The 12,714-nt window shown below is 31.4% G+C and overlaps 1 protein-coding gene across 5 annotated transcripts in view; it reads right to left on the reverse strand.

Annotated features, from left to right (window-relative positions):
* LOC117168779 (titin homolog) overlaps positions 1-12,714 on the reverse strand; it is a 126,593-nt gene that overhangs the window by 13,258 nt on the left and 100,621 nt on the right. For all 5 annotated transcript variants that reach the window (XM_033354567.1, XM_033354565.1, XM_033354563.1 and 2 more), the window contains 2 exons: positions 9,089-9,251; positions 268-636 (listed from right to left, as the gene is read on the reverse strand). In XM_033354567.1, coding sequence (XP_033210458.1) covers positions 268-636; positions 9,089-9,251 — 532 coding nt within the window. The remainder of the gene's footprint in view (positions 1-267; positions 637-9,088; positions 9,252-12,714) is intronic.

Consider the following 12,714-nt stretch of genomic DNA (forward strand, 5'->3'; position numbering starts at 1 on the left):
AGAAGAAGAGAAGTAGAGGAGGGAGAATAAGGCGCAGGGAGTACGAGTTGACGTAAATAAGGGAAGTATTATGATAAGGCAGATGAAGTGAGAAGGTAATTATGGGAGGGAGGGGAAGTACGCGAAAGGAGAGGGATTAAGAGAGGAATAATATGGAAATCAGAGACTTAAACGACTTGAGTAACGTCCTAATAGGCTTCAAAACCCTTTAACTAATTTTTTATATGCCCTATTGGGTGTCCAAGGTAATTAATTGTGTATACTCACATTCTTCCTCCTCTTTATTAGAGACTTGGAATCGTCTTTCTTCGTCAAACTTCTCCATTTTGCGACCAACGGTGAACGGATCAGATTCTATACTAGGTTCACTTGCTCCATGAATGTTTATTGCTCTAACTCGAAATAGGTACGTTTGTTCCGGTACCAGCCCGGTAACTGTATGACTGAGGGAATGGTAAGTCTCTGCAACAAGGGTCCAACTTTCCTCATTAACTTGTCGCATTTCGATTGAGTATCCTGTGAGAGCGCAGCCTCCGTCATAGGGTGGTGAACACCAGGCTACATTTACACTTGGACTGACACTACCAACATTGCACGAACTCACGATCGGTGTACCAGCTGGTCGCTCTGGTGGACCTAAAAATAGATTTTCTTTTTATGCATTCAATGAAATGAAATAATTTATTTAGGGAACTTTCATTAATTACGTAAGGATAGTTTTTGAAATTTAAGACCCCCTCTACCCCATTGTAAGGATTCGTGAAATCGGCATTTGCATAATTTCAATCTAAATTCTAAATGAGATTTCAAGAGATTACAAAAGTTTCACGGTGTTACATAGGATTTCAAGACATTTCATAATATTTGAAGAAAATTCGGGGAATTTGAAAGGATTTTCCATTTCCATTACAGTCAGGCAGGTTTTTCCGATTAAAAAAAAATTGTCTACGAAGTTATGTGTATTTCAGTGTTGTGCTTTATTTTTTAAAACAAATCCAAATTTTTCCTTAGGTCATTTTATTTTGATTAAAATAATATATTTATCATTTTATTTCTGATTCTGATAGCATTTATCCTCTTATTTCAAAATCCGAGGAAAATATGAAAAGGATTAAAAGTAACGAAACGGCAGCAGTTTTAATAAAAATATTGAAAGTCAATTTTATCAAAAATCCACACTTATTCGTTTTGCCAATTGTTTTATTGAATTCTTACTTTTATAAGGAAGACATCTTGTCATTTTTTTCGGGCTAAACAATTTTTGGTAGCCAGGAAAATTTCTTGTTTTCATAAAATCAAATTTTCACATTTTTCTTATTAACTAGTTTGCACATATAAACAAATTCTATGGAAAATATCTTCTGCTCTTTTGTGACATCTTGCATCATTTACAAAAAATATTACGAAATTATAATTTTAGGAAAAAACATTCTCCGAGCCTCCAAAATGGTTTAGCCGGTAGTTGATAAGATAGCTTCATTATGTTAACAAGAATTGTAAACAAAAATATGAAAAAATAAAAAAAGGTGGGGTTTTCCAGGACATCTCTATTATTTTTTTCTTCAGATTTGGAAAAAATTAAAAATAAAGTATTTTCTGAAAAAAAAACACCTTTTTTTATCCTTTCAAATATTTTTGAAAGGTCTCTGCTAATAGCACCTTTATGCGGGCTGAATCATTTTCGACGCGGGGAGAATTATTGTTCCTCAAAATATTATTTTGGAAATTTTCTTCTAAACGATGCAAGATACTGCAAAAGGGAAAGAGCTATTTATCGTAGAACTATTTTAGATGAACAAATTAGTTTGCGTTACAAATGAGAAAAATCGATTTTCTGCCAAAATTCTCCTGGCTGAAGGAGTTATTGAGTCCAAATTTAATATCTATTATTTATTTATATTTAGATAAATTGCAGAGAGTAGGATATAAAAAAAGGTTTAGGTTTCTAAAAAAATCTACTTTTAATATTTTTAGAAAAACCGCCACCATTTTGTTAATTTAATGCCATTCAAAAATTTGCCGTGGAATTTCGCAGCAAGATGACCAATTCTGTCAGAATCAGGAATATAAGAGTCAATATTTTAATCACGGCAACAGTCATAGATGCTTAATGAAAACAATTCTTGGAGAAATGCATAAAAACCAAATACGTATAACTACATTATGTGTGCCTGAAACAAGGAAAAAGGGATGCGAAACCAAAGACATTAAAAACGGCGTGTTGAAAGACGGATTTGAAATATGGTAGGGAGTAGACAGTGAATCACATGGTAAACAAGCAGTAGGTCTGATTTTAAATGAAAGAGCAAAGCAGCATCTCGGAGACCATGGTTTCGTATCTCCTAGGCTGCTGTAGGCTAGAATGAAAGTATGAATCAGAAGACTATTTATCGTAGCATGCTACGCGCCAGTTGATAGTGATCCTAGAGAAGTAAAAGACGCCTTCTGGGACTCTTTAAAGGACACAATATATATTTGCGAACATGGGGAAAGAATAATTCTACTAGAAGACATGAACGGATGGGTGGGCATCCAAAAGCAGGATGCAAAAAGAGTATTATGTAATTTTGGGGATTCAAGAACAAACTATAACGAAGATAAATTAGTTGGTCTATGCTTAGAAAGGGGTCTGTTTATTACAAATACTTGGTTTAGGCATAAAATGATCCACATGTACACCTGGCCTAAAGGAAATAGCCGCAATATAATTGACTTTGTTGTTGCGGATGAAAGACTAAGAGAGTTAGTCAAAGATACAAGAGTCATGAGGGGTCCTGAATGCAATACTGACCACTACCTTGTGATCTCAAAAATTAACTTAGGTCGGGGATGGAGAAAAAAGAGAACGAAGAAAGCAAAACAAACGCGAATCATCATTGAGAACCTACAGAAACTGGATGTACGAATAGATTTCCAAAATAAGATAATCGAAAACATAGATAGGGCAACATGGGAGGACCGTATAAAAAACAAAGATATAGAGGGCGCCTGGACAATGTTAGGGGATATCCTTGTTAGATGTATGATGAAGCTATAGGACGCCACAACTGCGATGTTGAACACGATGCGATAGAAAACTCAATTGAGAAAGTCTGTGTCACTGAGGTTAGGGATATAATTAAGAATTTGAAAAACGGCGAGGCTACCGGGATAGACAGTATTAACGCTGAAATACTTAAACACGGTGGCGAGTGCATACCACATACACTTTGCGAATTGATAAATTTATGTTTCGAGATAGGAGACGTCCCAGACGATTGGAAAAAAGCCATTATCGTAACAATATACAAGAGAAAGGGAGATAAAAGCGATTGCTCACAGAAACACGAGAGCCTGCATGAAAAAATGCATGGACATAAAAGAAGCTAGAGAATTATACCAGGACAGAAAAGTATGGCGGCAAATAGTTAATAAAAATGTCAGTAGAGTGAATGATGCCTGAAACAAAAGACCTTGGCCACTAATGGACCTAAATAGGGAACCTTACATAACGACTTCGTGAGGATCTTCGCTTGGGGTGATTGCTAGAGAGATTGATCAGCAACCTGGGTCGGAGCAGTGTTGCGGAACAAACGTGTTATTTACATAAATAACACGAGAATTCTGGATGAATCTGAAAACTCTCTATCCCTTCCATACACTACTCCTTTCCCCTACCGAGTGAGTCAAGCCTACCCCGAAAGGGAAATGGCTTAATGGTGTAATAATAAACAGAAACATAACATTTTGTTTGCATAGTCAGAAAAATACTTATCGATTAATTTCCACTAAAAATAAGAAAAGATCGGAAAAAATTTCCTGACAATTTCGAGATTTTTTCAGGTATCTCAATATTTTTCCAGATATTACTTTTCATTGTATGGTACCATTCAAGTATTTCGACATTTTTAAAGCAATGATCCCGGAATATGTAATGAAGTATGTATACTATTCTGCGAGCTGTATTATGCATAATGTTTTTTTCAGTTCTTACAGATATCTAAATGTATAAAAATGGTAAGATTCATATGTAAAATTGAATAACTGGTTTTTTTTATTGATGAAAGTAACGAAGGAGATAAGGAAAAAATGATTTTCGACGAAAATAGGAAATTCTTCTTTTAAGCAAAATTAATGTGGGAAATATATTGAATTTAACTTCACCTTTAACGGCCGAATTATTTCCACCCACTTCTTGTCCAAAATAATAACTGTTTTTGAGTGTAACAGGGTCTCAGATAATAGGAAAAAACGCCATAATTCTCACTCCCCTTAAAACCACCCTTAAGTTAGAAAATTAATTTGATTTCTCAATCACAGAGATTCATTTTATCCCGCAAAGACCATTTTTTAACCAACAATAAATATTTTTCAACAAAAAATGGAATGAATAAATATTAAAACAACAGAAACTATAAAACTTCCCAGAAGAGTTGAATTCGCAACCAAAGTGATGAACTTTTAGTTCAAATAAAGAATCCAACTAAAATATTTGCTTTTTTTCAAAACAAAATAATGAATTTCCATCTCGGAAAATTAATTTTTTCACAAAAGGACGAATTTTAAACAAAATACACACATTTTCAATTAAAAAAGATACATTTTTAAATAAGAATTTAACAGATAAATTTTCAGGTAAAAAAATTAATGTTTAACCAGAAAGATGATTTATAAACCAAAAAATGATGGAGTCTTTACCTGAAATTGTTAAATTTTTAATTAAGAAAATTAACTGTCAAACAAAACAAAAAAAAAAAAAGATTTTTAAGCCACATAATTTAAGTTTCACCTGAAATAGTAAAATTTTAAGTTAAGAAATTAATTCTGAATAATAACAAAACGAATTTTCAACAAAACAGTTAAATTTTCAATTAAAGAAATAAAATTTCAATAAAAAAGATGAACCTTTAACAACAAAAATTAATTTTTAACAAAAAAGTTTTCCTTTCAACTACCCAGTGGGCACAAAATTTTGCGACGTCTTTACGACATCGCTACGACATCGTTACGATAAATTTACGACATCCTATGTCCATGTCGTAAAGGTGTCTTTACGATATTGTAAATAAGTCGTAGGATTTGACGATGTCTTTACGATATCGCAAAGACACCGAAACGACATGAACATAGGATGTCGTAAAGCTGTCGTAACGATGTCGTAAAGACGTCGCCAAATTTTGTGCCCACTGGGTAAGAACTTGAACTTTCATCCAAAGAAGATAAAATCTCAACAGAAAATTTATGAGTTTAAATTTTAACTAATCAAGGTTTTACTTAAATCTTCAACTAAAAAGATTCTTCAGTCAAGAGAGACAAATTATTTCATTCAAACTGTTGAGTTTTTAAGCAAAACTATAAATTTTCCAGTAGGAGGAATAATTTCCAAAAAATACAAGAATTTTCAATCACATATTGGAATTTTCAAATAAAAATGATCAATTTTAAACCAGAAATAGAATAGTAAAATTTTCAGTTAAAAAAATTAATTTCCGGGTTTTCCAGCTTAGTGTACATAGACATCCTGAAAAAATAACACATTTTATCTCCGACAGATTCTGCAACTTCAAGTGTTGAAACTGCCCGATTTGAAATGGATTCGGTCATGACTTATTTTATTCTTATATTCTACTACCTGATAGTACTTCGTTGAGTTTTGGCGCACTTATCATTTAAGCACTAATTAAAATTCATTTCTCGTATTAACACAGAATTTAAAAAAATGCGAGAGTCGAGATTAAATGAAAACCCAAAAGTGATACACTGGCACTGTTTCAGAAAAAGCTGTTCTTGAAGAGCGTCTGAACACGTCTGCTATGCAACTGCACATGGGAAACTTAGAAGAGTATAAAAAGAGTTTAGAGTGAGCTTCTGCACTAGAGCTCGTCTAATACGTAAGTCTTTATAAGTCTTACTGTACTCTACTCTGCGTTGTCATTGGAGCCAACACAGACCCTGTTTGTCATTTGTCTCACTTGCAAAGAACTGGACCGTACGGACTGGAACGCACCTACTTAAGCTCCTCACATTGAGCTTAAGTCCAGAAAAAATATCATTTTTATCCCAAATCCTTAATTTTTTTATTTTTCCTATAATCGCCGAGATGAAACTTTCTAAATTTTTCGAGCGGTTAATTACTCCTGGCATCTACGAGGACCGCGGAACCAAGCGAGAGGCGGCACTCAGTTAAGGGTGACAAACAGCATGAGAGTCACACTCTCAGCGCATTAGTTGCATTAGGTTGCATCATACATCAAAATGCAACAGAAATTATTAAGGCGGCCCACCTTGTTTACGTTCGGAGATCGAATGTTGTGTTCGATTTAAGTGACGGCCACTTAGGACCAGAAACTAAATGTCACTTAAATAGGATTTCCAGCTTAGGATATAGTTAAAGGGTGGCAGTACAGAACAAGATAAACAAAAAATTCTGAATTTTTCACGAAAGCAAAAGAATATTTTGTAAAATCAAAACGCCACTCCTAAAATAACTGGCTGTTTAATAATGTTTAAAAAAATTGGTTTAGATAAGGTTATCCAGTTCCGAGGAAATATACGTGTCAGTTGACAATCTAAAAGTGACACTGATCACAAATTTGATACGGGTTCGACTACAGATTGCGATAAAAATGTAATCTTGTGTTTAAATTAAAATAAAACCCCAATTTCAAGATTATGAGGCTGCAATTTCACAGGTCTTGAAAATCGGTTTTCGGTAGCAACTGAAAGTCGAACTCTACAATTTATCACAAAAATAAAAACCTACACTTAAAATATTTGAAAGTTTAATAATAACACCAAAATATTAAAACAAAACAGTTTTTTATTGCATTCAGTATGTCTGGTATAATGATTTTTGTATCATGGATTTCCTATCATTCTTTTGATTATAGAAAATTCAGCATAGAAAATCATTATGATAAAATCAGGATAGAAATTAATAATAATGAAATATTTAAAGATTCGGCACAAAAGATACAGAAACTAAAAATAAATTATTTATTTCACGTAGAATTAAGAATAATTTCAAGGAAATTCACAGGATTATTCCACATATTTCCAGGAATTTTATAGACTTCCAAAAGGGTAAATAGATATCAAATAAATCAAAATATTTTTCAACGATCTTCAAGGAATTTAAAGGGATTCTAGTGAATTTCTACGGATTTTAAGAGATTCTATCAGATTTCATAAAAATTTCACAAGAATAAAAAGTATTTCAAAGATTTCCATATATATCAGGTGATTTTGTGGGATTTCAACGTATTTCGAGTGACTTTCTCGTATTTCAAGCATTTTAAAAGGATTTCAATGGATTTCCAAACATTCAAACTAATGTTAAAGAAATTTTAGAGTTTCAAGAGATTTAAAAAGATTTTCACGGATTCAAAGGAATATGGTATGCTTTCAAAACATTTTAAAGATTATTAAAGATCTATATAGATCTATTCTAGATCTATTATAGATTTGCAAATATGTCCGAGGATTTTAAGGGATTCCAAACATTTTAAGAGTTTCAACCAATTTCAAGGGATTTCAACATTTTTAAAAGGATTTCCAAATATTTCTAGAGGTTTCAAAAATCTTCAGAGATTCAAAATAATTTTGCAGGATTTCAAAAAATGTTAAGGAATTTATCAAGGATTTTGGAAAATAAATAAAATAAAATGAGATTTCAAGGGATTTTTAGCTACTTCACAGCTTTTAAGGAATTAGTAAGTAGATTTGATAAGAATCAAATCAATCCTTTCTTCGACTGCTAATGTAAATAAGATCGTCGTTGTCCAAAACCATCGTAAGGATTTCCGTCAATTAAGGTTAAGATTTTTATTTAAAAAAGCCTCTAAAATTTTTATGAGCCTTTTCTATTATATGTTTTTCGTTATATTTTAGTTTAATATGGTGTCACGCGTCAATATCATTTTAAAAAACTGACATGAACTATTGACAGAGGTTTAACTCCAAAATTATTATTCTTGGGTTTTTGCAAGGTAAAAAGCACAGATTGTTTTAAAAAGGCACGCAGTGGTAGCCAAAACGCCATCATATTTAAGGGATATCAAATCATTTCAAATTATTTTAATACTTTTTTACGATTTACATAGATTATAAAAGATATAAAGGGATTTTATCAAAATTCAAGACAACTGTAGGATTTAAATAATTTTAAGTTATCTAAGAGATCTAACAAAATTTCAAGGGATTTCAAGGGATTCCAACGAATTTTTTTGAATTTCCAAAGATTTCAAGGGGTTTCTAAAGAAGCATTGAAAATGAATTAAATACAATAAAATTCCAGGGGATTCCCAGCAATTTTAAATATTTCAAAAGATCTTAGCTATTTCACAGAACTTTACAAGATTTGAAGTATTTTATTGAATTGTCAAGGATGTACAAAATTTTAAGAGATATGAAGGAATTTAAAAAATTTTTAATTATTTAAAAGATTTTAAGTTATTTTTAAGGATTTCAAAGAATTTTAAGAAATTTCAAAAATTTTAAGGGGAATCATAGAATTTTTTAGGATTTCCAAAGATTTCAAGGGATTTCAAAGAATTTCATAAGGTTAAATAGATTTTGTTAGACCTCCAAATATTTCAAAAATTTTAGAGGATTTTACAAATTTCAAGCGATTTGAACAGTTTTCTAGAGAATTTCAGGGAATAAATTTAATTTATTTTCAAGAGATTGTAAATGATTTTTACAGATTTCGAACCTCATATTTCAACGATTTCAATGAAATTCAAATCAAGTCAAAACATTTCAACGGATTTATACGGATTTTAACAGATTAAAAAAAATTTTATTAAAATAAAAATTATTTCAAAATTTAATAAGGGATTTTAAGAGATTCCATATAATTTTCATGGATCTTTGTAGCTTCAAATAAGATTATGAGTGGTCTAACATATATCTTTCCTTTATAGAAATCGTTTTCTATATAATCATTTTTTATAATAAATTTCCTATAATCGCCAAAAAATTATAGGATATTTATCATAGGAAAATCATTATAGGCCTACAGTGATCCGGCTATAATATTTTTTTGCATGTCCACTCATTCTTTAAACTCGCAAAGTAAATGAATTTTTCTTACAATTATTTTGCTTACCTTCTACAGCTACACTCGAATATCTGCAATCCTGACCTACAACATTTTCAACGAATACCGCGTACTTTCCAGCTTGATCGGCCGTTATGTTTTCCAAAGTGAGACTGGAGGCTCCCTTTTCTATTTTTATTCGAATTTTCTCTCCCGGAATCAGTGCTCGACCCTGAAATAAAAATATTATTAAATATTAAACCATATAAAAATATAGAATAAAAGGTCTTTCAGATTAAAACAATATATTTATTTTTGTACCAAGTTACTGAAATCATCAATTACCGATGGTCTTTTTTCTTTAGGCATTATTTCATTAGACTGGTTACCTCACTCTTTCATTATCGAATTAAAGAACTATTCAACTTAATATGCCCATTTACGGTTTTTTAGTGAAGTTCGCAATAATACATAAAAGTTCTTAGTAACTGAACACTTTCCTCGCTCGTAACAGCAATACGAGTCGAGCAAGATCGAGTGTCACGTACATAAGCCGAACAAAGTGAACAAAAGCAAGACTCGGTCCCACGTGCTCTCAGCAAGGTCGTTTTTAAAGCCCGGCTAATTTCCTTCTTACCCATTTCTATTGTAATCACCAAACCGGCACAACTCTGCCTCCCGAGGCAAATCGGAAATCTATATTATGAAAACAGGCATTTATAAATGCTGACGACTCAAAAATTCCTCAGCGATAACGCACACGCTCGAAACCACAACTTTCGAGAAAGCAAAACGACTTTTTCCTGCCACGTGATGATGACATGTCCAACTATTCATATGATAACAGTTTCATTATGAATTTATGAATGCTTCCAATCTTCTTCTTCTTCTTCTTCTTCAATCCAAGACCTTCTAAAGATAACTTGAAGTAACTGTTGCTTCAGCACTGATAAACATATTTATGTGTTACTGGGGTTATTTAATCTGAGGCGCCTCTTTCTCTTACAAAAGCATCAAGTAGACTGACTCTTGTGAACTCCATCGACTCATATAAAAGAGGAGTCAAACAGAAGAGACCTATCTTGAACAGATGTCGCTTTTATTACTGACTTAAGACACTTTGATACGTCGACCTTACGCTATCAAATATTGACTCACGCTTATAAATACGTCCACATTAATTCCCAGATATATTTTTTATCTGAAGTTGTTTAAAAATGCTGTAGCCGATTGATAACTACAATTATGCAATATCGGACAATTTTATTTTTTACTTGTTTGCAAAGGTTTTATCCAACATCAGACAAAAATATCTCTAGTAATATAGATGATGCTTTTTCAGTTCCGTCAAATGGACCACGAAAAGTGCAAATAATTATCTAAATCTGTTATTTCCTAACTCTGCAATCGCCAGCGATACATCCCTAATGAATAATGTAGATTGACCACAGAATAAATTTAGAATTAAAGAAAATTAATTTTATTTTATAATTACGCACACATAAAATCATTGACAACTGCATCCTTTACCCAATGACCTAAAAAAGTCCACTTAAGTACCGGGCAGGAGACAAATTAGTAGTACCAAGTATTCTTCACAAGTGCTTATAGGAATGAAGTACCAAGAAACTTTGGAATCTGTTCTGTTTTTCAAGTAAATTTATAGGACAAAATTACTTAAATAGACGCTTATAATCGGACAGTAGACAACACGACCGATCTAACGCACACCTTCTTATGACTTAAAGATATTTTAGCATGCTTTTAAATACTTTAGTATATGTTCAGTTACTTTAGCGTACTTCAAGATATTCCACAAACTTCGAGATACTTTATATAATTCAGGATTTCATAAAATTCAATATATTTCAAGCTACTTCAGCATAGTTCACGATACATCCAGATATTACAAAAGCTTCACATATTTAATGATATTCCAGATACTTCAGGATACTTTTTATGCTTGAGGATATTTGAAGGTCATTCAAGATATTCCAATGTACTTCAGGATAGTCAAAGTATATTTAAGATATTTCAAGATACCGCAATATAATTCCCAAACTTTGAGGAAGTTTAAATATCCTAGTTTATGATATTTCATATTCTTCAAAATAATGCTAGATACTTCAAAATAGTGTACAGACTTCACATACTTTAGGAATTCATAAGCTTCGACATGTCTCAAAGCTACTTCAAGATAGTTCACGGTACTTCAAGATATTTCAAAAACTTCATATATTTTATGATATTTCATATAACTTAGGATATGTCTTATGCTTTTGCATAATTATGATATTTTAGGATATTTCGAAATCATGCAAGATATTACAATTTTCTTTCGGATAGTTAATGGTTATTTAAGATATTTTAAAGTACCGCAAAATAACTCAATAAATTTGAGAAACGTCACATACTTTAGGATATTTATATGCATTTCCCGATAATGAAAGGTTATTTAAGATATTTTAAAGTGACGCAAGATAACTTACAAATTTTGAGAAACTTCACATACTTTAGAATATTTCATTTACTTCAAGATAATTCACAAATTTCAAAATACTTTACATGCCTACTGATATCATATACTTCAACATATTTCAAAAACTTCACATTCTTCAGGATATTTTATACAGTTCAGGATGTATCTTACACTTGAAGATATTTTAAAGTACTTCATCATGTTTAAATGTACATCAGGATAGTTAAATATTATTGGTGCTATTTCAAGGTACCGCAAGATAATTCACAAACTTTTACTTATTTCACATAATTTAGTATATTTCATATAGGTACTTTAAGATATTCAATATACAGGAGGATATTCCACCTACATCGATACATTTCAAGATACTTTAGAATAGTTACAGATATTTGAAGATACTTCAAGGTACTTTAAGATATTTCATATACTTTAAGATACTTCACATACTTCAGGATTTCATAAGCTTCAACATATTTCAATACTTCAGGATAGTTCACAATACTTCAAGATGTTTCAAAAAGCTTAACATATTTTATGATACTTCCTATACTTCAGGATACTTATACTTTAGCGCATTTCCAGGTCATTCAAGATGTTTCAATGTACTTCAGGATGGCTAAAGTTTATTGAAGATATTTTACGCACTTCAGGATATTTCTTACAACCTCAATATATTCTAAGGTACATCACGATATTTCAATGTACTTCAGGATACTCAAATATTATTTAGGATATTTTAACGTAATGAAATATAGTTCATAAACTTTGAGGTACTTCATATACTTAAGGATATTTTATGCACTTGAAGATATTATATATACATTACAAGGTAGTACAAGTTATTTAAATATATTTAAATGCACTTCTGGATATTTAATATAGTTAAGGATATTTGATATACCTTATGATAGAGCATGGCACTTCAAGGTATTTCAATGTACTTAAAGACATTTGACATGTTTCAAGATGTTTCTCGTAATTCAATATACTTTATATTCTCCAGAATTCCATATGATTTAAAATAATTCAAACATTTTACATATGTACTTCAGGATAATTCCTTTACAATTGGATTTTTATATGCTTCAAGATATTGAAAGGTACTTTAATATATGTTACGTCGTAAAAATTTCTAAATGCTAAATGTATGATCCCTCACGTAGTTTAGAATGATCTTCGCTCAGTATTTCTGTCTATTCAAACCGTTCAATAC

This window comes from Belonocnema kinseyi, chromosome 3, assembly GCF_010883055.1.
Source record: "Belonocnema kinseyi isolate 2016_QV_RU_SX_M_011 chromosome 3, B_treatae_v1, whole genome shotgun sequence".
In the NCBI taxonomy this organism is placed as follows: Eukaryota; Metazoa; Arthropoda; class Insecta; order Hymenoptera; family Cynipidae; genus Belonocnema; species Belonocnema kinseyi.